This window comes from Ranitomeya variabilis, chromosome 2, assembly GCF_051348905.1.
Source record: "Ranitomeya variabilis isolate aRanVar5 chromosome 2, aRanVar5.hap1, whole genome shotgun sequence".
NCBI classification, from domain to species: Eukaryota; Metazoa; Chordata; class Amphibia; order Anura; family Dendrobatidae; genus Ranitomeya; species Ranitomeya variabilis.
Genome location: NC_135233.1, coordinates 3,590,221 through 3,616,716, shown reverse-complemented (window position 1 = coordinate 3,616,716; position 26,496 = coordinate 3,590,221). Strand labels below are relative to the sequence as shown.

General features: G+C 42.6%; 1 protein-coding gene across 2 annotated transcripts in view; it reads right to left on the bottom strand.

Moving 5' to 3' along the window:
- The window catches only part of GNMT (glycine N-methyltransferase), a 177,852-nt gene that overhangs the window by 27,618 nt on the left and 123,738 nt on the right, over nt 1–26,496 (bottom strand). For both annotated transcript variants that reach the window (XM_077281857.1, XM_077281858.1), the window contains 2 exons: nt 2,721–2,863; nt 2,532–2,650 (listed from right to left, as the gene is read on the bottom strand). In XM_077281857.1, coding sequence (XP_077137972.1) covers nt 2,532–2,650; nt 2,721–2,863 — 262 coding nt within the window. The remainder of the gene's footprint in view (nt 1–2,531; nt 2,651–2,720; nt 2,864–26,496) is intronic.

Here is a 26,496-nt window from a genome sequence, read left to right as displayed (position 1 = left end):
GTGTGCAAAACACTACTACACAAAGTGCCAACTAGCAAATGCTAATAAGGTGTCCAGTGCGTACTGCAGGTGTATAGGACTAAATACACGTATGAATAAACAATGCTAATAATGTGTGCAAAACAATACTACACAAAATGCAAACTAGCAAATGCTAATAAGGTGTCCAGTGCGTACTGCAGGTGTATAGGACTAAATATACGTATGAATAAACAATGCTAATAATGTGTGCAAAACAATACTACACAAAGTGCCAACTAGCAAATGCTAATAAGGTGTCCAGTGCGTACTGCAGGTGTATAGGACTAAATATACGTATGAATAAACACTGCTAATAATGTGTGCAAAACAATACTACACAAAGTGCAAAATAGCAATTGCTAATAAGGTGTCCAGTGCGTACTGCAGGTGTATAGGACTAAATATACGTATGAATAAACAATGCTAATAATGTGTGCAAAACAATACTACACAAAATGCAAACTAGCAAATGCTAATAAGGTGTCCAGTGCGTACTGCAGGTGTATAGGACTAAATATACGTATGAATAAACAATGCTAATAATGTGTGCAAAACAATACTACACAAAGTGCCAACTAGCAAATGCTAATAAGGTGTCCAGTGCGTACTGCAGGTGTATAGGACTAAATATACGTATGAATAAACAATGCTAATAATGTGTGCAAAACAATACTACACAAAATGCAAAATAGCAATTGCTAATAAGGTGTCCAGTGCGTACTGCAGGTGTATAGGACTAAATACACGTATGAATAAACAATGCTAATAATGTGTGCAAAACAATACTACACAAAATGCAAACTAGCAAATGCTAATAAGGTGTCCAGTGCGTACTGCAGGTGTATAGGACTAAATATACGTATGAATAAACAATGCTAATAATGTGTGCAAAACAATACTACACAAAGTGCCAACTAGCAAATGCTAATAAGGTGTCCAGTGCGTACTGCAGGTGTATAGGACTAAATATACGTATGAATAAACACTGCTAATAATGTGTGCAAAACAATACTACACAAAGTGCCAACTAGCAAATGCTAATAAGGTGTCCAGTGCGTACTGCAGGTGTATAGGACTAAATATACGTATGAATAAACAATGCTAATAATGTGTGCAAAACAATACTACACAAAATGCAAAATAGCAATTGCTAATAAGGTGTCCAGTGCGTACTGCAGGTGTATAGGACTAAATATACGTATGAATAAACAATGCTAATAATGTGTGCAAAACAATACTACACAAAGTGCCAACTAGCAAATGCTAATAAGGTGTCCAGTGCGTACTGCAGGTGTATAGGACTAAATATACGTATGAATAAACACTGCTAATAATGTGTGCAAAACAATACTACACAAAGTGCCAACTAGCAAATGCTAATAAGGTGTCCAGTGCGTACTGCAGGTGTATAGGACTAAATATACGTATGAATAAACAATGCTAATAATGTGTGCAAAACAATACTACACAAAGTGCCAACTAGCAAATGCTAATAAGGTGTCCAGTGCGTACTGCAGGTGTATAGGACTAAATACACGTATGAATAAACAATGCTAATAATGTGTGCAAAACAATACTACACAAAGTGCCAACTAGCAAATGCTAATAAGGTGTCCAGTGCGTACTGCAGGTGTATAGGACTAAATACACGTATGAATAAACAATGCTAATAATGTGTGCAAAACAATACTACACAAAATGCAAAATAGCAAATGCTAATAAGGTGTCCAGTGCGTACTGCAGGTGTATGCAGCCAAATATACCCATATAAATAATGCTAATGCAAGTTGTAAGATATTATAAATGTCTAAATTTAACAAAAAAATAATACATAAAAAAATAATAATCTATGTGTGCATGAAATAACTATGTGCACCAAAAACAGAGAATGAACAGCACCAATTATTTCATAGATCATAGTATAATGAAGGTTCTCCACAAAATAAATGGTAAACCCTAATCAAATAAATCACATAATGCATGTACCAGCTGGTAAATAGAAGGTGCTGAGTAATCAGTGCAAACATGTAATGCAAAAGTGTGCCACTACGGAGAAAAGATCTCTACAAGATTACAAAGCCGTAGATCAGGTTACTGAGTGGAGAACCAGCGCAAAATAAAATAATGTGACCATACCTGGCTGTGAATAAATAGGAGCGGTCCCAAATTGTGCGTGTGCTCTCACCCAGACAGCGCCGTTTCGCTAATGCTTCCTCTATGGGGGACTTTGTGTAGCATTCATTTGTCAGGCTGATTTCATCTGTCGCTCTATGAATACGTTATTATTTATGGCACTAATTTTCTAAACATACCTGGCCTTTAAATATTCATTTGGAACTGTCCATAGGTCTCTGTTTGTGTGTTCTTCTTTTGTGTGGTTCTTATAGCTTGTTTTATATGTTTTTAATCACATTTAAATAAACTTATAACATTTTAATAATTTGCTATTTCGTCTCTCTACTCTTTATTTACCGTAAGTAGTACTAATAAAGGAAGGCGGTGACCGGTACCTCAGTTCTGGCTGTGACTCCCCGGACGCAGGTACTTGGACAGTGTAATCCAAGGTCACCATGTGGGGTTTATTATTCACCCACAGGACGGAGGTGCTGATGTCCTGGGTCAGGTCACTCTGTGGAGACAGATGGAGACATCATCATCTGTAAATGCTCCAGGGACACTTTGGCCAGTACTGAGCTCACCTTGTAGTAGATGTTCTTGCCTTGAGGGGCACAGCCAGTGTTCAGGATGTAGTCATAATTTCTGTGATCTATGATCACGATTCCTCCTGGTTTGACCATCGCTGCAATGTTCCGGAGAGCCAATCGATGGTCACTCTGATCTCCTAAAGGGAGAGAAACGACAGTGTGGTCAATGCAAAAACTCGTTTCAGGGTTTCTGACCGCTGGTTTTTATATAATTTATATTTCAATGAAATGCTTAAGGTTCACTGGAATTTGTCATGTGTGGCAGTGACAGCCAGAGACGTGATCCCTGAAAGCAGACATTGCTGTGAAGGGATTATCGAGAGCAGACGTTGCAAGTGGAAGGATCCCTGAAAGAGGACGTTACCGGTACATAGACTGAGTGGATTTTTTGGGCTTTGCCTACAGTTATTTCATATTCCAGATGCAATTCTGTGTTATTAGATAGCAATTTTGCCATGACAACCTCATATTTATGGCCATCATATCTTTATTGTGTGACTTTACAGCTCAGTGAAAAGGTTTGCAATTAAGGGGTTCATGTTCTATTATCAACTTATCCCAGATGCAGTCATTGATGATAAAAATGTTAGCCAAGTTCCAAGCTGCAGAGCTTAGCAATTTAATGCCAAAGTACTACGAGCTCTTCCACTACTAGTATCATCAGGAGATCTGACATGAACCATATGCAGTAAACAATAGCTGGTGGAGGAATCATTGCAAATAAATGGAAGATGAAACCGCAGCAAAGGGTGATGTCATGCCATAGTGAGTTCCATCCCATCTGTGGCGTAAAATGCTTAGAGGGAGGGCAGGGAATCGAAACCAATGAGTCAGGAACTACTTGGAGATTCTTTTTCAACAACCAAGGCATATGAAAGTGGTAATCAAGTAGTATGATAAGGGTGCTAAACACCTGGACACAAGATGCACCCACACCACCTCCAAATATAAGAGGAGGAAGACACCACCCAGTACCAAATATAAAGGCAGGAAGTCACCTCAACCTCAGCACCTCCAAATATAAGAAAGTAAAGACCTCAACTACCACCTCCGAACAGGTATGAGAAACATCTCCTCAACCTCCAAATATAAGGCAAGACAGACACCCCAGCTACAAATATAAGAGAAAGAAAACACCACCCAGTACCAAATATAAAGGAAGTCACCTCAACCTCAGCACCTCCAAATATAAGAAAGTAAAGACCTCAACTACCACCTCCGAACAGGTATGAGAAACATCTCCTCAACCTCCAAATATAAGGCAAGACAGACACCCCAGCTACAAATATAAGAGAAAGAAAACACCACCCAGTACCAAATATAAAGGAAGTCACCTCAACCTCAGCACCTCCAAATATAAGAAAGTAAAGACCTCAACTACCACCTCCGAACAGGTATGAGAAACATCTCCTCAACCTCCAAATATAAGGCAAGACAGACACCCCAGCTACAAATATAAGAGAAAGAAAACACCACCCAGTACCAAATATAAAGGAAGTCACCTCAACCTCAGCACCTCCAAATATAAGAAAGTAAAGACCTCAACTACCACCTCCGAACAGGTATGAGAAACATCTCCTCAACCTCCAAATATAAGGCAAGACAGACACACACACCACTTCCAAATTTATGACAAGAAAAATATTGCACCACCTCCAAATATAAGTTGAAAAAGGAACCACCACCACCAAATTTATCAGGATAAAACCATCACAGCTTCCATGTGGAATGCACACACCCCAGACTACTTCCAAGTAAGTATAACAGAAGAAAGACACACCCCACCACCTCCAAATATAAGAGGAAAAAGACACCCACAACAGCACAAAACAGAAGAGCCAGGGCCAGCGTCAGCACCCGGTGTACCCGGGCAAGTGTCGGGGCCCTGGCGAGACGGGGGCCCATTCAGGGCCGGCGTTAGGGGCAGGCAGCTGCTAGTGCCTAGGGACCTCACTCCCCCATGGGCCCTCAAATAGCGGCACATCACGCAGCTGCTATGGGGCCAGTGTGAGGCAGGGGGCCCCCCTGTCGCAAGCGCCAACTCCCCCGCCGCTTTGAACTTTACCGGCGTCTGCCGGTAAAGTTCAAAGCAAATGATGGAGGAGAGAGCGTCACCTGACGCTCCCTCTCCCATCACTCCCCACTCTGCCTCTGACACTGCCGCTGCGGGTGCGCGATGACATCATCGCGCACTCGCTGTGTGCAAGGCAGTGCAGCGGCAGCCGCCGAGACCGGAGCAGGGAGGGAGCAGTGCGGCGCGGGAACGCTGAGAGGTGAGGAGTGTTTTTTGTTATTTTTTTGGCAACTATAACTGAGTACTGGACTATGGGGCCATTCTTGGGGGGAGGGGAGCTGTGCTGTATAGTACATGTCTGTGCTCTATACTACATGGCTGTTCTATATACTACATGGCTGTGCTATATACTACGTGGGCTGTGTTATATACTACGTGGGCTGTGTTATATACTACGTGGCTGTGTTATATGCGATCATGAATCGTGGTATGTGTTAAAGGGGGGGCCACTGAGACCTGGAGCTGGCCCTGAGAAGAGCAGTATGACACACCCCAACACCTCCAAATATAAGAGAAAGAAGACACAACCCAACACCTCCAAATATAGGAGCAGGAAGACACAACACAACACCTCCAAATATAGGAGCAGGAAGACACCCAAACATCTCCAAATATAGGAGCAGGAAGACACACCCCAACGCCTCCAAATATAGGAGGAGGAAGACACCCCAACACCTCCAAATATAGGAGGAGGAAGAAACACCCCAACACCTCCAAATATAAGACAAAGAAAAGACACCCCAACACCTCCAAATATAGGAGAAAGAAGACACAACCCAACACCTCCAAATATAGGAACAGGAAGACACAACACAACACCTCCAAATATAGGAGGAGGAAGACACAACCCAACACCTCCATATATAGGAGGAAGACACACCCCAACACCTCCATATATAGGAGGAGGAAGACACAACCCAACACCTCCAAATATAGGAGGAGAAAGACACCCCAACACCTCCAAATATAGGAGGAGGAAGACACACCCCAACACCTCCATATATAGGAGGAAGACACAACCCAACACCTCCAAATATAGGAGGAGGAAGACACAACCCAACACCTCCAAATATAGGAGGACAGAACCCAACACCTCCAAATATAGGAGGATGACGACACACCCCAACACCTCCAAATATAGGAGGAAGAAGACACAACCCAACACCTCCAAATATAGGAGGAAGACACAACCCAACACCTCCAAATATAGGAGGAAGAAGACACAACCCAACAACTTCAAATATAGGAGGAGGAAGACAATCCAACATCTCCAAATATAGGAGAAGGAAGACACACCCCAACACCTCCAAATATAGGAGGAAGACACAACCCAACACCTCCATATATAGGAGCAGGAAGACACAACCCAACACCTCCAAATATAGGAGGAGGAAGACACAACCCAACACCTCCAAATATAGGAGGAGAAAGACACAACCCAACACCTCCAAATATAGGAGGAGGAAGACACACCCCAACACCTCCAAATATAGGAGAAGGAAGACACCCAAACATCTCCAAATATAGTAGCAGGAAGACACACCCCAACGCCTCCAAATATAGGAGGAGGAAGACACCCCAACACCTCCAAATATAGGAGGAGGAAGAAACACCCCAACACCTCCAAATATAGGAGGAGAAAGACACAACCCAACACCTCCAAATATAGGAGCAGGAAGACACAACCCAACACCTCCAAATATAGGAGGAGAAAGACACAACCCAACACCTCCAAATATAGGAGCAGGAAGACACAACACAACACCTCCAAATATAGGAGAAGGAAGACACCCAAACATCTCCAAATATAGTAGCAGGAAGACACACCCCAACGCCTCCAAATATAGGAGGAGGAAGACACCCCAACACCTCCAAATATAGGAGGAGGAAGAAACACCCCAACACCTCCAAATATAAGACAAAGAAAAGACACCCCAACACCTCCAAATATAGGAGAAAGAAGACACAACCCAACACCTCCAAATATAGGAGCAGGAAGACACAACACAACACCTCCAAATATAGGAGGAGGAAGACACAACCCAACACCTCCATATATAGGAGGAAGACACACCCCAACACCTCCATATATAGGAGGAGGAAGACACAACCCAACACCTCCAAATATAGGAGGAGAAAGACACCCCAACACCTCCAAATATAGGAGGAGGAAGACACACCCCAACACCTCCATATATAGGAGGAAGACACACCCCAACACCTCCAAATATAGGAGGAGGAAGACACAACCCAACACCTCCAAATATAGGAGGACAGAACCCAACACCTCCAAATATAGGAGGATGACGACACACCCCAACACCTCAAAATATAGGAGGAAGAAGACACAACCCAACACCTCCAAATATAGGAGGAAGACATAACCCAACACCTCCAAATATAGGAGGAAGAAGACACAACCCAACAACTTCAAATATAGGAGGAGGAAGACAATCCAACATCTCCAAATATAGGAGAAGGAAGACACACCCCAACACCTCCAAATATAGGAGGAAGACACAACCCAACACCTCCATATATAGGAGCAGGAAGACACAACCCAACACCTCCAAATATAGGAGGAGGAAGACACAACACAACACCTCCAAATATAGGAGGAGAAAGACACAACCCAACACCTCCAAATATAGGAGGAAGACACACCCCAACACCTCCAAATATAGGAGCAGGAAGACACCCAAACATCTCCAAATATAGGAGCAGGAAGACACACCCCAACGCCTCCAAATATAGGAGGAGGAAGACACCCCAACACCTCCAAATATAGGAGGAGGAAGAAACACCCCAACACCTCCAAATATAAGACAAAGAAAAGACACCCCAACACCTCCAAATATAGGAGAAAGAAGACACAACCCAACACCTCCAAATATAGGAGCAGGAAGACACAACACAACACCTCCAAATATAGGAGGAGGAAGACACAACCCAACACCTCCATATATAGGAGGAAGACACACCCCAACACCTCCATATATAGGAGGAGGAAGACACAACCCAACACCTCCAAATATAGGAGGAGAAAGACACCCCAACACCTCCAAATATAGGAGGAGGAAGACACACCCCAACACCTCCATATATAGAAGGAAGACACACCCCAACACCTCCAAATATAGGAGGAGGAAGACACAACCCAACACCTCCAAATATAGGAGGACAGAACCCAACACCTCCAAATATAGGAGGATGACGACACACCCCAACACCTCCAAATATAGGAGGAAGAAGACACAACCCAACACCTCCAAATATAGGAGGAAGACACAACCCAACACCTTCAAATATAGGAGGAAGAAGACACAACCCAACAACTTCAAATATAGGAGGAGGAAGACAATCCAACATCTCCAAATATAGGAGAAGGAAGACACAACCCAACACCTCCAAATATAGGAGGAGGAAGACACACCCCAACACCTCCAAATATAGGAGAAAGACACAATCCAACATCTCCAAATATAGGAGGAGGAAGACACACCCCAACACCTCCAAATATAGGAGGAAGACACAACCCAACACCTCCAAATATAGGAGGAAGAAGACACAACACAACACCTCCAAATATAGGAGGAAGACACACCCCAACACCTCCAAATATAGGAGAAAGACACAATCCAACATCTCCAAATATAGGAGGAGGAAGACAACCCAACACCTCCAAATATAGGAGGGAGACACACCCCAACACCTCCAAATATAAGAGGAGGAAGACACAACCCAACACCTCCAAATATAGGAGGAAGACACAACCCAACACCTCCAAATATAGGAGGGGGAAGACACAACCCAACACCTCCATATATAGGAGGAAGACACACCCCAACACCTCCAAATATAAGAGGAGGAAGACACAACCCAACACCTCCAAATACAGGAGGAAGAAACAACCCAACACCTCCAAATATAGGAGGAGAAAGACACAACCCAACACCTCCAAATATAGGAGGAGGAAGACACAACCCAACACCTCCAAATATAGGAGGAAGACACAACCCAACACCTCCAAATATAGGAGGAGGAAGACACAACCCAACACCTCCAAATATAGGAGGAGAAAGACACAACCCAACAGCTCCAAATATAGGAGGAGGAAGACACACCCAACACCTCCAAATATAGGAGAAAGACACAACCCACCACCTCCAAATATAGGAGGAGGAAGACACAACCCAACACCTCCATATATAGGAGGAGGAAGACACACCCCAACACCTACAAATATAGGAGGAGGAAGACACAACCCAACACCTCCAAATAAAGGAGAAAGACACAACCCAACAGCTCCAAATATAGGAGGAAGACACAACCCAACACCTCCATATATAGGAGGAGGAAGACACAACCCCAACTCCTCCATAATGTACCTTCCAAGTTATCCCCCAAGTACCCTCACTTGTATTCCCTTCCTTTGAGGTCCATGCTGTCAGATTCTACGTCCCCTTCTCCATGCGAGTGGCGGTGGTGTATCGTCCTCCCGGCCCCTCTCACCAGTTCCTGGATCATTTTGCCACCTGGCTTCCACACTTTCTCTCTTATGACACCCCCACCCTCATCATGGGTGATTTCAATATCCCAATTGCTTCTCCCCTCTCCCCATCTGCTTCTCACCTTTTATCTCTAACCTCCTCTTTCGGCCTCTCGCAGCATACTAACTCTCCAACACATGATGATGGAAACTCCCTTGATTTGGTCTTCTCCCGGCTTTGCTCACTGGATGATTTCACAAACTCCCCTCTCCCGCTCTCTGACCACAACCTTCTTTCATTCTCTATCAAGAACTGCCATCCCGCTCAGGTCATCCCCACTTTCCACACTTATAGAAACATACAGGCCATTAACACCCAGAAACTTATGAAGAACTTGCAGTCTTCATTGGCCCCAATCTCCTCCATCTCTTGTCCTGATTCTGCTCTGAAGCATTACAATGAAACCCTGCAAAGTGCCCTGGAAGAAGCTGCACCTCCTATACATAGAACAACTCGGCACAGACGGCGACAACCGTGGCACACGCTGCAAACACGTTTCCTGCAGCGGTGCTCCAGGTGCGCCGAACGTCTGTGGAGAAAATCTAATCTGCCCGAAGATTTCATCCATTATAAGTTCATGTTAAAAACATACAACTCTGCCCTTCACCTCTCCAAACAAACCTATTTCAACACCCTCATCACCTCGCTGTCCAATAACCCTAAACGTCTCTTTGACACTTTCCGGTCCCTACTCAACCCAAGAGAGCAGGCCCCAACCACAGATCTCCACGCTGACGATCTGGCCAATTACTTCAAAGAAAAAATTGACCACATTCGACAGGAAATCATTTCCCAATCTCTTCATACCAAGCACTGTCCTCCCTCCCCCACTGCATCTAGTTCACTCTCTGACTTTGAACCAGTTACAGAAGAAGAAGTAAGCAGGCTCCTTGCATCTTCTCGCCCGACCACTTGCACCAGCGACCCCATTCCGTCGCATCTCCTCCAGTCCCTTTCCCCGGCTGTCACCTCTGACCTAACAAAAATATTCAACCTTTCCCTCACTTCCGGTATTTTTCCCTCCTCATTTAAGCATGCCATCATACATCCACTACTTAAAAAGCCCTCCCTCGATCAAAATTGTGCCGCTAATTATAGACCTGTCTCTAATCTTCCCTTCATCTCTAAACTCCTGGAACGCCTGGTCCACTCCCGTCTTACCCGCTATCTCTCAGATAACTCTCTTCTCGACCCTCTTCAATCTGGTTTCCGCTCTTTACACTCTACTGAAACTGCCCTCACTAAAGTCTCTAATGACCTACTAACAGCTAAATCTAATGGTCACTATTCCATGCTAATTCTCTTGGATCTCTCCGCAGCATTCGACACTGTGGATCATCAGCTCCTCCTCACTATGCTCCGCTCCATCGGCCTCAAGGACACCGTTCTCTCTTGGTTCTCCTCCTATCTCTCTGGCCGATCCTTCACTGTTTGTTTTGCTGGTTCCTCCTCCTCTCACCTTCCCCTTACTGTTGGGGTTCCTCAAGGATCAGTCCTAGGCCCCCTCCTCTTCTCTTTGTATACTGCCCCTATTGGACAAACAATCAGTAGATTTGGTTTCCAGTACCATCTCTATGCTGACGACACCCAATTATATACCTCTTCTCCTGTTATCACGCCGACCTTTTTAGAAAACACCAGTGATTGTCTTACCGCTGTCTCTAACATCATGTCCTCCCTCTATCTGAGACTGAACCTGTCAAAAACTGAACTCCTCGTGTTCTCTCCCTCTACAAACCTACCTTTGCCCGACATTGCCATCTCTGTGTGCGGTTCCACCATTACTCCAAAGCAACATGCCCGCTGCCTTGGAGTCATCCTTGATTCCGAGCTTTCATTCACCCCCCACATCCGATCACTGGCTCGCTCTTCTTATCTGCATCTCAAAAACATTTCCAGAATTTGCCCTTTTCTTACTTTCGACTCTGCAAAAACTCTTACTGTCTCACTTATTCATTCTCGTCTGGACTATTGTAACTCTCTACTAATTGGCCTACCTTTTACCAGACTCTCCCCGCTCCAATCTGTCCTGAATGCTGCTGCCAGGATCATATTCCTCGCCAACCGTTACACCGATGCCTCTACCTTGTGCCAGTCATTACACTGGCTACCCATCCAATCCAGAATCCAGTACAAAACTACTACCCTCATCCACAAAGCACTCCATGGCTCAGCACCACCCTACATCTCCTCTCTGGTCTCAGTCTACCAACCTACCCGTGCCCTCCGCTCTGCTAATGACCTCAGGTTAGCATCCTCAATAATCAGAACCTCCCACTCCCGTCTCCAAGACTTTACACGTGCGGCGCCGATTCTTTGGAATGCACTACCTAGGTTAATACAATTAATCCCCAATCCCCACAGTTTTAAGCGTGCACTAAAAACTCATTTGTTCAGATTGGCCTACCGCCTCAACGCATTAACCTAATTATCCCTGTGTGGCCTATTAATAAAAAACAACAACATAATCACGTTCCTCCATCATGTTCTCATACACTTTATGCAGTTAATAGCCTCTGTGTCTGTACTGTTACATACTTAGGCAGTTAACTGGTTCATGCAGCTTTACATGAACACCCGAGCCTTACACTATGGCTGGTCCAAATAACTAAAGCAATTGTTACCATCCACCTCTTGTGTCTCCCCTTTTCCTCATAGATTGTAAGCTTGCGAGCAGCAGGGCCCTCATTCCTCCTGGTATCTGTTTTGAACTGTGATTTCTGTTATGCTGTAATGTCTGTTGTCTGTATAAGTCCCCTCTATAAGTTGTAAAGCGCTGCGGAATATGTTGGCGCTATATAAATAAAATTATTATTATTATTATTATTATTATATAGGAGGAGGAAGACACAACCCAACACCTCCATATATAGGAGGAGGAAGACACAACCCAACACCTCCAAATATAGGAGGAAGACACAACCCACCACCTCCAAATATAGGAGGAAGACACAACCCACCACCTCCAAATATAGGAGGAGGAAGACACAACCCAAAACCTCCATATATAGGAGGAGGAAGACACAACCCAACACCTACAAATATAGGAGGAGGAAGACACAACCCAACACCTCCATATATAGGAGGAGGAAGACACACCCCAACACCTACAAATATAGGAGGAAGACACAACCCAACACCTCCAAATATAGGAGGAGGAAGACACAACCCAACACCTCCATATATATGAGGAGGAAGACACAACCCAACACCTCCAAATATAGGAGGAGAAAGACACAACCCAACACCTCCAAATATAGGAGGAGGAAGACACACCCCAACACCTCCAAATATAGGAGGAGGAAGACACAACCCAACATCTCCAAATATAGGAGGAAGACACAACCCAACACCTCCAAATATAGGAGGAAGACACAACCCAACACCTCCAAATATAGGAGGAGGAAGACACACCCCAACACCTCCAAATATAGGAGGAGAAAGACACACCCCAACAGCTCCAAATATAGGAGGAAGACACAACCCAACACCTCCAAATATAGGAGGAGAAAGACACAACCCAACACCTCCAAATATAGGAGCAGGAAGACACAACCCAACACCTCCATATATAGGAGGAGGAAGACACACCCCAACACCTCCAAATATAGGAGCAGGAAGACACACCCCAACACCTCCAAATATAGGAGGAGGAAGACACAACCCAACACCTCCAAATATAGGAGGAAGACACAACCCAACACCTCCAAATATAGGAGGAGGAAGACACAACCCAACACCTCCAAATATAGGAGGAAGACACAACCCAACACCTCCAAATATAGGAGAAGGAAGACACAACCCAACACCTCCAAATATAGGAGGAAGACACAACCCAACACCTCCAAATATAGGAGGAGGAAGACACCCACAACACCTCCAAATATAGGAGGAGGAAGACACCCCAACACCTCCAAATATAGGAGCAGGAAGACACACCCCAACACCTCCAAATATAGGAGCAGGAAGACACAACCCAACACCTCCAAATATAGGAGCAGGAAGACACACCCCAACACCTCCAAATAGAGGAGTAGGAAGACACACCCCAACACCTCAAAATATAGGAGGAGGAAGACACAACCCAACACCTCCATATATAAGAGGAGGAAGACACAACCCAACACCTCCAAATATAGGAGGAGGAAGACCCAACCCAACCTCCAAATATAGGAGGAGGAAGATACAACCCAACACCTCCAAATATAGGAGCAGGAAGACACAACCCAACATCTCCAAATATAGGAGCAGGAAGACACACCCCAACACCTCCAAATATAGGAGGAGAAAGACACACCCCAACAGCTCCAAATATAGGAGGAGAAAGACACACCCCAACAGCTCCAAATATAGGAGGAAGACAACCCAACACCTCCATATATAGGAGCAGGAAGACACAACCCAACACCTCCATATATAGGAGGAGAAAGACACACCCCAACAGCTCCAAATATAGGAGGAAGACACAACCCAACACCTCCATATATAGGAGCAGGAAGACACAACCCAACACCTCCATATAAAGGAGGAGGAAGACACACCCCAACACCTCCAAATATAGGAGCAGGAAGACACACCCCAACACCTCCAAATATAGGAGGAGGAAGACACCCACAACACCTCCAAATATAGGAGGAGGAAGACACCCCAACACCTCCAAATATAGGAGCAGGAAGACACACCCCAACACCTCCAAATATAGGAGCAGGAAGACACACCCCAACACCTCCAAATAGAGGAGTAGGAAGACACACCCCAACACCTCCAAATATAGGAGGAGGAAGACCCAACCCAACACCTCCAAATATAGGAGGAGGAAGACACAACCCAACACCTCCAAATATAGGAGAAGGAAGACACCCAAACATCTTCAAATATAGGAGGAGGAAGACACCCACAACACCTCCAAATATAGGAGGAGGAAGATACAACCCAACACCTCCAAATATAGGAGCAGGAAGACACAACCCAACACCTCCAAATATAGGAGCAGGAAGACACACCCCAACACCTCCAAATATAGGAGGAGAAAGACACACCCCAACAGCTCCAAATATAGGAGCAGGAAGACACACCCCAACACCTCCAAATATAGGAGCAGGAAGACACAACCCAACACCTCCAAATATAGGAGCAGGAAGACACACCCCAAGACCTCCAAATAGAGTAGTAGGAAGACACACCCCAACACCTCCAAATATAGGAGGAGGAAGACACAACCCAACACCTCCATATATAAGAGGAGGAAGACACAACCCAACACCTCCAAATATAGGAGGAGGAAGACCCAACCCAACACCTCCAAATATAGGAGCAGGAAGACACAACCCAACACCTCCAAATATAGGAGCAGGAAGACACACCCCAACACCTCCAAATACAGGAGGAGAAAGACACAACCCAACACCTCCAAATATAGGAGGAAGACACAACCCAACACCTCCAAATATAGGAGGAGGAAGACACACCCCAACACCTCCAAATATAGGAGGAAGACACAACCCAACACCTCCAAATATAGGAGGAAGACAGAACCCAACACCTCCAAATATAGGAGGAGGAAGACAACCCAACACCTCCAAATATAGGAGGAAGACACAACCCAACACCTCCAAATATAGGAGGAAGACACACCCCAACACCTCCAAATATAGGAGGAGAAAGACACACCCCAACAGCTCCAAATATAGGAGGAAGACACAACCCAACACCTCCATATATAGGAGCAGGAAGACACAACCCAACACCTCCATATATAGGAGGAGGAAGACACACCCCAACACCTACAAATATAGGAGCAGGAAGACACAACCCAACACCTCCAAATATAGGAGGAAGACACAACCCAACACCTCCAAATATAGGAGGAAGACACAACCCAACACCTCCAAATATAGGAGAAGGAAGACACAACCCAACACCTCCAAATATAGGAGGAAGACACAACCCAACACCTCCAAATATAGGAGGAAGACACAACCCAACACCTCCAAATATAGGAGGAAGACACAACCCAACACCTCCAAATATAGGAGGAAGACACAACCCAACACCTCCAAATATAGGAGGAGGAAGACAACCCAACACCTCCAAATATAGGAGGAAGACACAACCCAACACCTCCAAATATAGGAGGAGGAAGACACACCCCAACACCTCCAAATATAGGAGGAGGAAGACACAACCCAACACCTCCAAATATAGGAGCAGAAAGACACAACCCAACACCTCCAAATATAGGAGGAGGAAGACACAACCCAACACCTCCAAACATAGGAGGAGGAAGACACAACCCAACACGTCCAAATATAGGAGGAGGAAGACACAACCCAACACCTCCAAATATAGGAGGAGGAAGAAACACCCCAACACCTCCAAATATAAGACAAAGAAAAGACACCCCAACACCTCCAAATATAGGAGAAAGAAGACACAACCCAACACCTCCAAATATAGGAACAGGAAGACACAACCCAACACCTCCAAATATAGGAGGAGGAAGACACAACCCAACACCTCCAAACATAGGAGGAGGAAGACACAACCCAACACCTCCAAATATAGGAGGAGGAAGACACAACCCAACACCTCCAAACATAAGGGGAAGGTGGGCGTGGCCTGCACTCAGTCTATGTAGCAGCATTAAGACTGAACTACCATGGAAAAAGCTAATAAAGCTAGTTTAACACATACTACCAAAGAAAATAAGTGGCCATTCAGGTCCATTAGCCCTCCTGGACTACAAAGATGCCGCCTACAGGCCCCAAAGACCCCAAAAGAAAAAGATTCCCCCAAGAAAGTTGCAGCCTACAAGCAGCCTTCTTCATCCTGGGGGTAAAGTACAGCGTGGCCTGAGAGACCCACAGGATAAAGAGAAGGCTCTAACCCCTGTCCATGTCTTGGGCAGACTGTGTCTGAGGCCTCATTATGTCCACAATCCTCAGGCACAAGTGAGGACAGTGGCAGGTATCAGCTTTCTCAGACAGAGGGAACAGAAATGGAAGTACAAACCCCTCAAAACAAAGTGCTAAAAGAAAAAACTGGAATCAAGCAGCACCTTACTTAAAGGGGCAGTGCAGCAGAGGAGGTTTTTGACCAAGATGAAGAAGATTCTGAATAGTCATCTCCATCAAATAGTCCAAACAAGCAGAGAATAAGGAGGGATTTTAGTAACTCCCCTAATGTAAAATCATCAGCATACCACCGGACGTCAGAAAAAAAATCAAGGAGACTTATGGGAGAATATTAGACCAATGGGGAAGAATTGATCAACAGAAGAGTCTAGAACTGAAGCCCTTAAAGCATTTGGCAAGTCAATTCAAATAAGCATAGAAAAGCAAATTATCGATGTCCAAAACTCAATGGAAGTGTACGATAGAAAAATGAATAATATGGAACAAGCCATAGAATCAACTAACAAGGACCAGAAAAAACTGAGTGAGGAAATAAAAACATCTAAAAGCAAAGATGGCAAATCTGGAGAACCGAAATCACCTGAAGCTGAGAGGTATTCCGGAAAGTAACACACTAGGCAAACTCCAACCTTTCATTCTGGATTTAATCCAGAACACGATTCCAGTCATTAAAGAAGTGGACACAAAGGTGGACAGAATTCATAGACTGCCAAGACCAAAACACTTCTCCCGGAGTTACCAAGAGACCTAATAATGCGTTTGTAACTTCTTTCAGTCAAAACACAGAATACATAACGGAAAATCACAACCTCCCAGCGCCTCATGAAAAGATTAAGATATTCTCCGACTTTTCTAAAGAAACACTGGCAACAAGGAGAGCATTTGGTGAAGTCACTTTCTGAGATGAGAAGAGATCCCCTACAGGTGCGGCTTTCCCACGAAAATCCTCATTCTTCATCGGGGGAAAATGATCCCTATTTACAGACCAGAAGATGCAAAAGAGACACTAAAAGGATTGGACAGAACGACCGACCTTCAGCCGACAGAAGAACGCGCCTCCAGCAGGATGAATCATGAAGGCCAATCTTTAGGATTTCTATACATTTGGGGTCTGACACGCCTGTGGTGAAGATGTAGATGGATCCAGGAGCCAACAAACATCCTTTGTATTTTCTGCACTGAACACTTATTCTTCCTCCAGGGATAATGCGGGAAGTGTGCACCCCGAGGTTGGGAGCCATTTCATCTGTAGGCTCCAGCTGACATCACTAGAGACAGTGCTCTAGTATATATATCGTGGTCTCTAGTATATATCGTGGTCTCTAGTATATATCGTGGTCTCTAGTATATATATCGTGGTCTCTAGTATATATATCGTGGTCTCTAGTATATATGTATCGTGGTCTCTAGTATATATCGTGGTCTCTAGTATATATATCGTGGTCTCTAGTATATATATCGTGGTCTCTAGTATATATATCGTGGTCTCTAGTATATATATATTGTGGTCTCTAGTATATATATATCGTGGTCTCTAGTATATATCGTGGTCTCTAGTATATATATCGTGGTCTCTAGTATATATATCGTGGTCTCTAGTATATATATCGTGGTCTCTAGTATATATATATTGTGGTCTCTAGTATATATATCGTGGTATCTAGTATATATATCGTGGTCTCTAGTATATATATCGTGGTCCCTAGTATATATATCGTGGTCTCTAGTATATATATCGTGGTCTCTAGTATATATATCGTGGTCTCTAGTATATATATATCGTGGTCTCTAGTATATATATCGTGGTCCCTAGTATATATATCGTGGTCTCTAGTATATATATCGTGGTCTCTAGTATATATATATCGTGGTCTCTAGTATATATATCGTGGTCTCTAGTATATATATCGCGGTCTCTAGTATATATATCGTGGTCTCTAGTATATATAGTGGTCTCTAGTATATATATCGTGGTCTCTAGTATATATATTGTGGTCTCTAGTATATAGATCGTGGTCTCTAGTATATAGATCGTGGTCTCTAGTATATATATATCGTGGTCCCTAGTATATATATCGTGGTCTCTAGTATATATATATATATCGTGGTCTCTAGTATATATATATCGTGGTCTCTAGTATATATATCGTGGTCTCTAGTATATATATCGTGGTCTCTAGTATATATATCGTGGTCTCTAGTATATATATATCGTGGTCTCTAGTATATATATCGTGGTCTCTAGTATATACATATCGTGGTCTCTAGTATATATATCGTGGTCTCTAGTATATATATCGTGGTCCCTAGTATATATATCGTGGTCTCTAGTATATATATCGTGGTCTCTAGTATATATATCGTGGTCTCTAGTATATATATCGTGGTCTCTAGTATATATAGTGGTCTCTAGTATATATATCGTGGTCTCTAGTATATATATTGTGGTCTCTAGTATATAGATCGTGGTCTCTAGTATATAGATCGTGGTCTCTAGTATATATATCGTGGTCCCTAGTATATATATCGTGGTCCCTAGTATATATATCGTGGTCCCTAGTATATATATCGTGGTCTCTAGTATATATATATATCGTGGTCTCTAGTATATATATATCGTGGTCTCTAGTATATATATCGTGGTCTCTAGTATATATATCGTGGTCTCTAGTATATATATATATATATATATCGTGGTCTCTAGTATATATATCGTGGTCTCTAGTATATATATATCGTGGTCTCTAGTATATATATCGTGGTCTCTAGTATATATATCGTGGTCCCTAGTATATATATCGTGGTCTCTAGTATATATATCGTGGTCTCTAGTATATATATCGTGGTCCCTAGTATATATATCGTGGTCCCTAGTATATATATCGTGGTCCCTAGTATATATATCGTGGTATCTAGTATATAGATCGTGGTCTCTAGTATATAGATCGTGGTCTCTAGTATATAGATCGTGGTCTCTAGTATATAGATCGTGGTCTCTAGTATATATATATTGTGGTCCCTAGTATATATATCGTGGTCCCTAGTATATATATATCGTGGTCTTTGGTATATATATATCGTGGTCTCTAGTATATATATCGTGGTCTCTAGTATATATATCGTGGTCTCTAGTATATATATCGTGGTCTCTAGTATATATCGTGGTCTCTAGTATATATATCGTGGTCTCTAGTATATATATATCGTGGTCTCTAGTATATATATCGTGGTCTCTAGTATATATATATCGTGGTCTCTAGTATATATATCGTGGTCTCTAGTATATATGTCGTGGTCTCTAGTATATATCGTGGTTTCTAGTATATATATCGTGGTCTCTAGTATATATATCGTGGTCTCTAGTATATATATCGTGGTCTCTAGTATATATCGTGGTCTCTAGTATATATCGTGGTCTCTAGTATATATATCGTGGTCTCTAGTATATATATCGTCTCTAGTATATATATCGTGGTCTCTAGTATATATCGTGGTCTCTAGTATATATATCGTGGTCTCTAGTATATATATCGTGGTCTCTAGTATATATATCGTGGTCTCTAGTATATATATCGTGGTCTCTAGTATATATCGTGGTCTCTAGTATATATATCGTGGTCTCTAGTATATATCGTGGTCTCTAGTATATATATCGTGGTCTCTAGTATATATATATCGTGGTCTCTAGTATATATATCATGGTCTCTAGTATATATCGTGGTCTCTAGTATATATATTGTGGTCTCTAGTATATATCGTGGTCTCTAGTATATATATCGTGGTCTCTAGTATATATATCGTGGTCTCTAGTATATATATCGTGGTCTCTAGTATATATCGTGGTCTCTAGTATATATCGTGGTCTCTAGTATATATATCGTGGTCTCTAGTATATATATCGTGGTCTCTAGTATATATGTCGTGGTCTCTAGTATATATGTCGTGGTCTCTAGTATATATGTCGTGGTCTCTAGTATATATATCGTGGTCTCTAGTATATATATAGTGGTCTCTAGTATATATCGTGGTCTCTAGTATATATATCGTGGTCTCTAGTATATATATCGTGGTCTCTAGTATATATCGTGGTCTCTAGTATATATCGTGGTCTCTAGTATATATAGATCGTGGTCTCTAGTATATATCGTGGTCTCTAGTATATATCGTAGTCTCTAGTATATATCGCGGTCTCTAGTATATATATCGTGGTCTCTAGTATATATATATCGTGGTCTCTAGTATATATATCGTGGTCTCTAGTATATATATCGTGGTCTCTAGTATATATATATCGTGGTCTCTAGTATATATATCGTGGTCTCTAGTATATATCGTGGTCTCTAGTATATATCGTGGTCTCTAGTATATATATCGTGGTCTCTAGTATATATGTCGTGGTCTCTAGTATATATATCGTGGTCTCTAGTATAAATATCGTGGTCTCTAGTATATATATCGTGGTCTCTAGTATATATATCGTGGTCTCTAGTATATATCGTGGTCTCTAGTATATAGATCGTGGTCTCTAGTATATATCGTGGTCTCTAGTATATATCGTGGTCTCTAGTATATATCGTGGTCTCTAGTATATATATCGTGGTCTCTAGTATATATATCGTGGTCTCTAGTATATATATCGTGGTCTCTAGTATATATGTCGTGGTCTCTAGTATATATATCGTGGTCTCTAGTATATATATCGTGGTCTCTAGTATATAGATCGTGGTCTCTAGTATATAGATCGTGGTCTCTAGTATATATCGTGGTCTCTAGTATATATCGTGGTCTCTAGTATATATATCGTGGTCTCTAGTATATATATATCGTGGTCTCTAGTATATATATATCGTGGTCTCTAGTATATATATCGTGGTCTCTAGTATATATATATCGTGGTCTCTAGTATATATATATCGTGGTCTCTAGTATATATATCGTGGTCTCTAGTATATATATCGTGGTCTCTAGTATATATGTCGTGGTCTCTAGTATATATATATCGTGGTCTCTAGTATATATATCGTGGTCTCTAGTATATATCGTGGTCTCTAGTATATATCGTGGTCTCTAGTATATATATCGTGGTCTCTAGTATATATGTTGTGGTCTCTAGTATATATATCGTGGTCTCTAGTATATATATCGTGGTCTCTAGTATATATATCGTGGTCTCTAGTATATATATCGTGGTCTCTAGTATATATCGTGGTCTCTAGTATATAGATCGTGGTCTCTAGTATATAGATCGTGGTCTCTAGTATATATATCGTGGTCTCTAGTATATATATCGTGGTCTCTAGTATATATATCGTGGTCTCTAGTATATATATATCGTGGTCTCTAGTATATAGATCGTGGTCTCTAGTATATATATCGTGGTCTCTAGTATATAGATCGTGGTCTCTAGTATATATATCGTGGTCTCTAGTATATATATATCGTGGTTGTGCTTTAGCTTGTTTACTGATTATTAATTAATAGTAATACTTCATTTCGCTGTAACAAACGGTTTTGCTTTGTCTGACCCTCTCTTACACAGATTAGGAGACGTCCTTTTCAGCCACCTGAGGACCCAGAGGGAGAACAATGAAAGTCTGTTTTTATCATTAAATGTAGAACAGCCCAAATAAAAGCCACATCGTATGGAAAGAAATGACAGAATCCAATGCAGACTTCATTGGCTCAGAGGAAACACCCAAAACCCACAAAGACTTTCCACACATTATATCATCTCATAACAATAAAAAGCCGGAGTCAGGCTGATTACAAGAACTACTATTCATTATCCGATTGTAGAGCAATAATTGATAATGACGGCAGGTCCTACTGGTGCTGTGCACAACTGACAATACACTGTACAATATTACCGATATCTATGCACAAAGTGATAGGAAAAATGACAGAAACCCAAAAAGGGGAATAGTAATATTGGGAGATTTCAGTGCGGTTCCAGATGAGAGTATAGACCAATACGAAACCCAACAGACGGCTCCACAAAGAAGACCTATATGTCACCTGGTGGGGATTAACCCCTTAACGTCCAAAGAGTCTCTAATAGCATAAGAACTTACTGACGGGCAATGATGGAATGATGATGGATGGAACCATGGAATTAATGGTGCTATATAAATAACTAATAATAATAATAGTAATAGTAATAATGTGCTAGAGGGACGGAGTGCAGAGATTCTATTGTATCATGAATGTCCCAGAAAAGAGGGGTCATAAGAATATACGAAAAATACATCCACCCTCTCACATACAAGCATGTCTGCAAGGGGCGCGCCGGACGTATGAGCAGATGGCATGCACTTCACACATACTGTATATACATAGGTACAATCCTAGGTAAGGGTTACGTGCTATATGGTGCTGAGCACACTGGTACATCCGTCATTAGACTGGAAACAGTACAAATATAAGTGGGCGCCTACGAGCATGATGTCAACCGCCCACTGGCACTGCAGTCACATAATGTACTCTGAGGGTCTCATCACCAGCGGGGACTCCGCACATCAACACCCAGAAGATATATGAAAACCATCTGCACAATACAACGAGGCATTCTAGAATCTAAAAACAACAACTCAACCAACAGAAAAAAGCAGAAACCACTTCAGTTACCAAAATTAGATTGTGAACAACTGGATGATAATGTAAAGAAACCATTGACAGGACCTGAACTAGAAGAAATGAGAAGTCAGCTAAAAACAGTGAGGCTCCAGGCCCAGATGGGTCCAGTAATGACTATTATGTCACAAACCAGTGACCTCCATATAACCAGAGGATTCAACACCTCTTTAATTGAAGGAAACGTTCCAGAAGAAATGGTAGAAGCAAGTATAAGAGTCAAAACAAAGGTGACCAGACGTTAGTCACAAATTACTGGCCCATATCACTACTTACATCGAATAGAATACAAACTATTCCCCAAAGCGACAGACCAGGAGCAGAAGGCTTCTCAGGAGCCCAGGAGAGGTTGAGCAGATGCCTTCTCGGCTCCTCACCCTGGACGCACATGTGGCTTCACTGGTCTCATCATGAATGGAATGATGGCCCTGTATAAAACCTCTCAGCTACAATAATCACAAATAACTAGGCTTTGGAAATCTTTAGCATCACCAATGGAACGAGACCAGATTCCCTCTCCCCCATATTATCTACAATAGTTATGGAACCATTTGCAGAAAAACTAGAATCCATCTTCTTATTAAAGGTATTCCAACAGAAGCCAGAAACTCTAAAATCCGTCTATGTGCAGACGATGCAATGCTCGCCAATCACCGTAACCAATCCTAGGAACAGCGATGACCAGGACAATAGATGCATTTCCAAAGTCTTGTTTTATAAAATCGACCAGACCAAATCACAGATTCTGGACTTGTGCTTGGATGAGGAACAGAAGAAGAGTATTGAGAAAGAATCCAAGTATGTACGGGAGAAGACGCTACACCATATCTGGGAACTCAAACACTAGGAAAACAAAGACTAAACAGAACAACATAAAGATTGATAGCACAAAGCTGCCGAACAAGACAGATCCTGGTTGGGGAAACACTGACATACTAGATGTTTTGTCTCCCTAAAATACTGCATGTTTTTACAACAATCCCCCGTGAGGTTTCTGAAAACTGGCTACAGAAGTTACAAACCCAAGTTTCGGGATTTATTTGGAGTGGTAAAAGACCCAGGGTTGTATGGCGCCACACTGCAAAAAAAGAAAGAAATGGAGGCTTAAGTGTAATAAATATCACGGACTACCTCCGAACCAACAGCCAAAGTGAAAAATGGATCAACAGTAATGAGAACACAGGATGGGAATTACTTGAAAAAGTATTAGGCTGTGTGCACATGATGCGGATTTGCTGCAGATTTTTCCGCACAGAAACGCTGCAGATCCGCACTGTGATGTACAGTACAATGTTCTTAAATGGGAAAAAAATAGTTGTGCAGATGGTGCGGAAAAATCAGTGAGGAATTGCTGCGGATTTCAAAGAAGTGCATGTCACTTCTTTTGTGCGGATCTGCAGCGTTTCTGCACCCCTCCATGATAGAAACCCGCAGTGGCAAAAAACACAGAAAATCCGCATCAATTCCGCATAAAAACCGCACAATATCCGCATAAAAACCGTGGCAAATCCGCAGCTGCAGATTCTGCCAGGAGATGCGGATTTTGTGCAGAAAATTCTGCACCTCTTTTCCTACGTGTGCACATAGCCTAAATCCGCAGCTCTTGGCAGGAAACGCAGGTGCGTTTTTGATGCGTTTTTTGCGCGGTTTTGATGCGTTTTTTGATGCATTTTTGAAAGCTAAATAAAGATGTATTGTTGAACAAAAAAAAAAGATTTGTGATGTCATGTCTTGTCCAGCCTCCTCTTCTACATTTGTCCAACCCACACTCCATTACACCTAGAAGTAGATAGATATATGGATAGTTAGGCTACTATCACACATCAGGTTTTTGCCGTCAGGCACAATCCGGCAAGTTTTGAAAATAACACATCGTTCTTTTTTTCGCCGGATTCGTTTTTTTCTTATAGAGTTGTATTAGCGCCGGATTGCGGCTGATGACCACATGTTTCATCCATTTTTTGCCGGATCCTTAAAACTTTCCGGCGGAGAAAACGTACAGAGAAAAGTTTTTTCTGTCCAGCAAAAAAATGCACAGCGAAGGATCCGGCAAAAAATGGATGAAACGGAGATGTGAAATGATGAATCCGGCCTCCGAATCCGGTTTTTCATGAATTTTTTCCATTGAAATCATGCACATTTTCCGTTCTCTTTCTCTCTAAAAAACGGATCAGTTGCATCAGTTTTTCACTATTTGCAACGGATCCATTTTTCCACAAATTCACTGGATCCTGCCTGACGGAAACAAACTGATGTGTGACAGTAGCCTAACTATCCATATATCTATCTACATCTATCCATCAGGCAGGATCCGGCGAATGTTTGAAAAAACGGATCCGTTGCAAATAGTGAAAAACTGATGCAACTGATCCGTTTTTTAGAGAGAGAGAAAGAAGGAAAGATGTGCATGATGATTTCAATGGAAAAAATGCATGAAAAAACGGATTCTAAGGCCGGATTCATCATTTCACATCTCAGTTTCATACATTTTTCGCCGTATCAGTCGCTGGGCGTTTTTTCGCCGGACAAAAAAAACGTTCTTCTGTACGTTTTCTCCGTCTGCCGGAAACAGCTTTTCTGACGGATCCGGCAAAAAGCGGATGAAACGTGAGGCCATCAGGAGCAATCCGGCGCTAATACAACTCTGAAAAAAAACGGATCCGGCAGAAAAAAAACACAGATCCTTTTTTTTTCAACTTGGCCTGACGGCAAAAACCTGATGTGCGAAAGCAGCCAGATATATGGATAGAAACATCTATGTATCTACAGATATATCTATCTATAAATATATCTATAGATAGATATATCCATAGATATATAATAGCAAGGCCGATGTTTCTTAACAAGAAAAAAATGACGTGGGGTCCCCCTATATTTTATAGCCAGAAAGGCTACGCAGAGAGCTGCGGGCTGATATTCATAGCCTAGAGAGGGGCCATGGATATTGCCCCCCCCCCCCCCCGGCTACAAATACCAGTCCGCAGCCGCCCCGGAAATGGCACATCTGTAAGATGCGCCAATTCCGGCACTTGGCCTCTCTCTTCCCACTCCCGTGTAGCTGTGGGATATGGGGTAATAAGGGGTTAATGTCACCTTGCTATTGTAAGGTGACATTAAGCCGGGTTAATAATGGAGAGGCGTCAATAAGACACCTATCCATTATTAATCCTATAATAGTGAAAGAGTTAAAAAAAATAAAGACACAGCCAGAAAAAAGTATTTTAATATTCTTCATTTCACCATACTTACCATACTCGATCACCTGCATAAAATGTAAAATAATAAACCGTATACTACCTGTCCGCCGTAGTCCAATTAATAACGAGTGTCCCACGACGATCTCCCCTATAGAACAGTGACATCGGGTGATGTCACTGCTCTATAGGACCTTTAGTGACACTGACAGGAGACAATGGCTCCTGCAGTGCATCACTGAGGTTACTATAGTTCACTGGTCTCACTTTATGGCATTGCTGCGTGGAACATTTCTCACACAGCAATGCCACAAGTGAGACTAGGGACCATTTTTTACAGTGGCGGAGGAATACAATGCGGAAGGATACCTCCCTTCCATCATTGTATTACTGGAGCCCCTGGAGAGC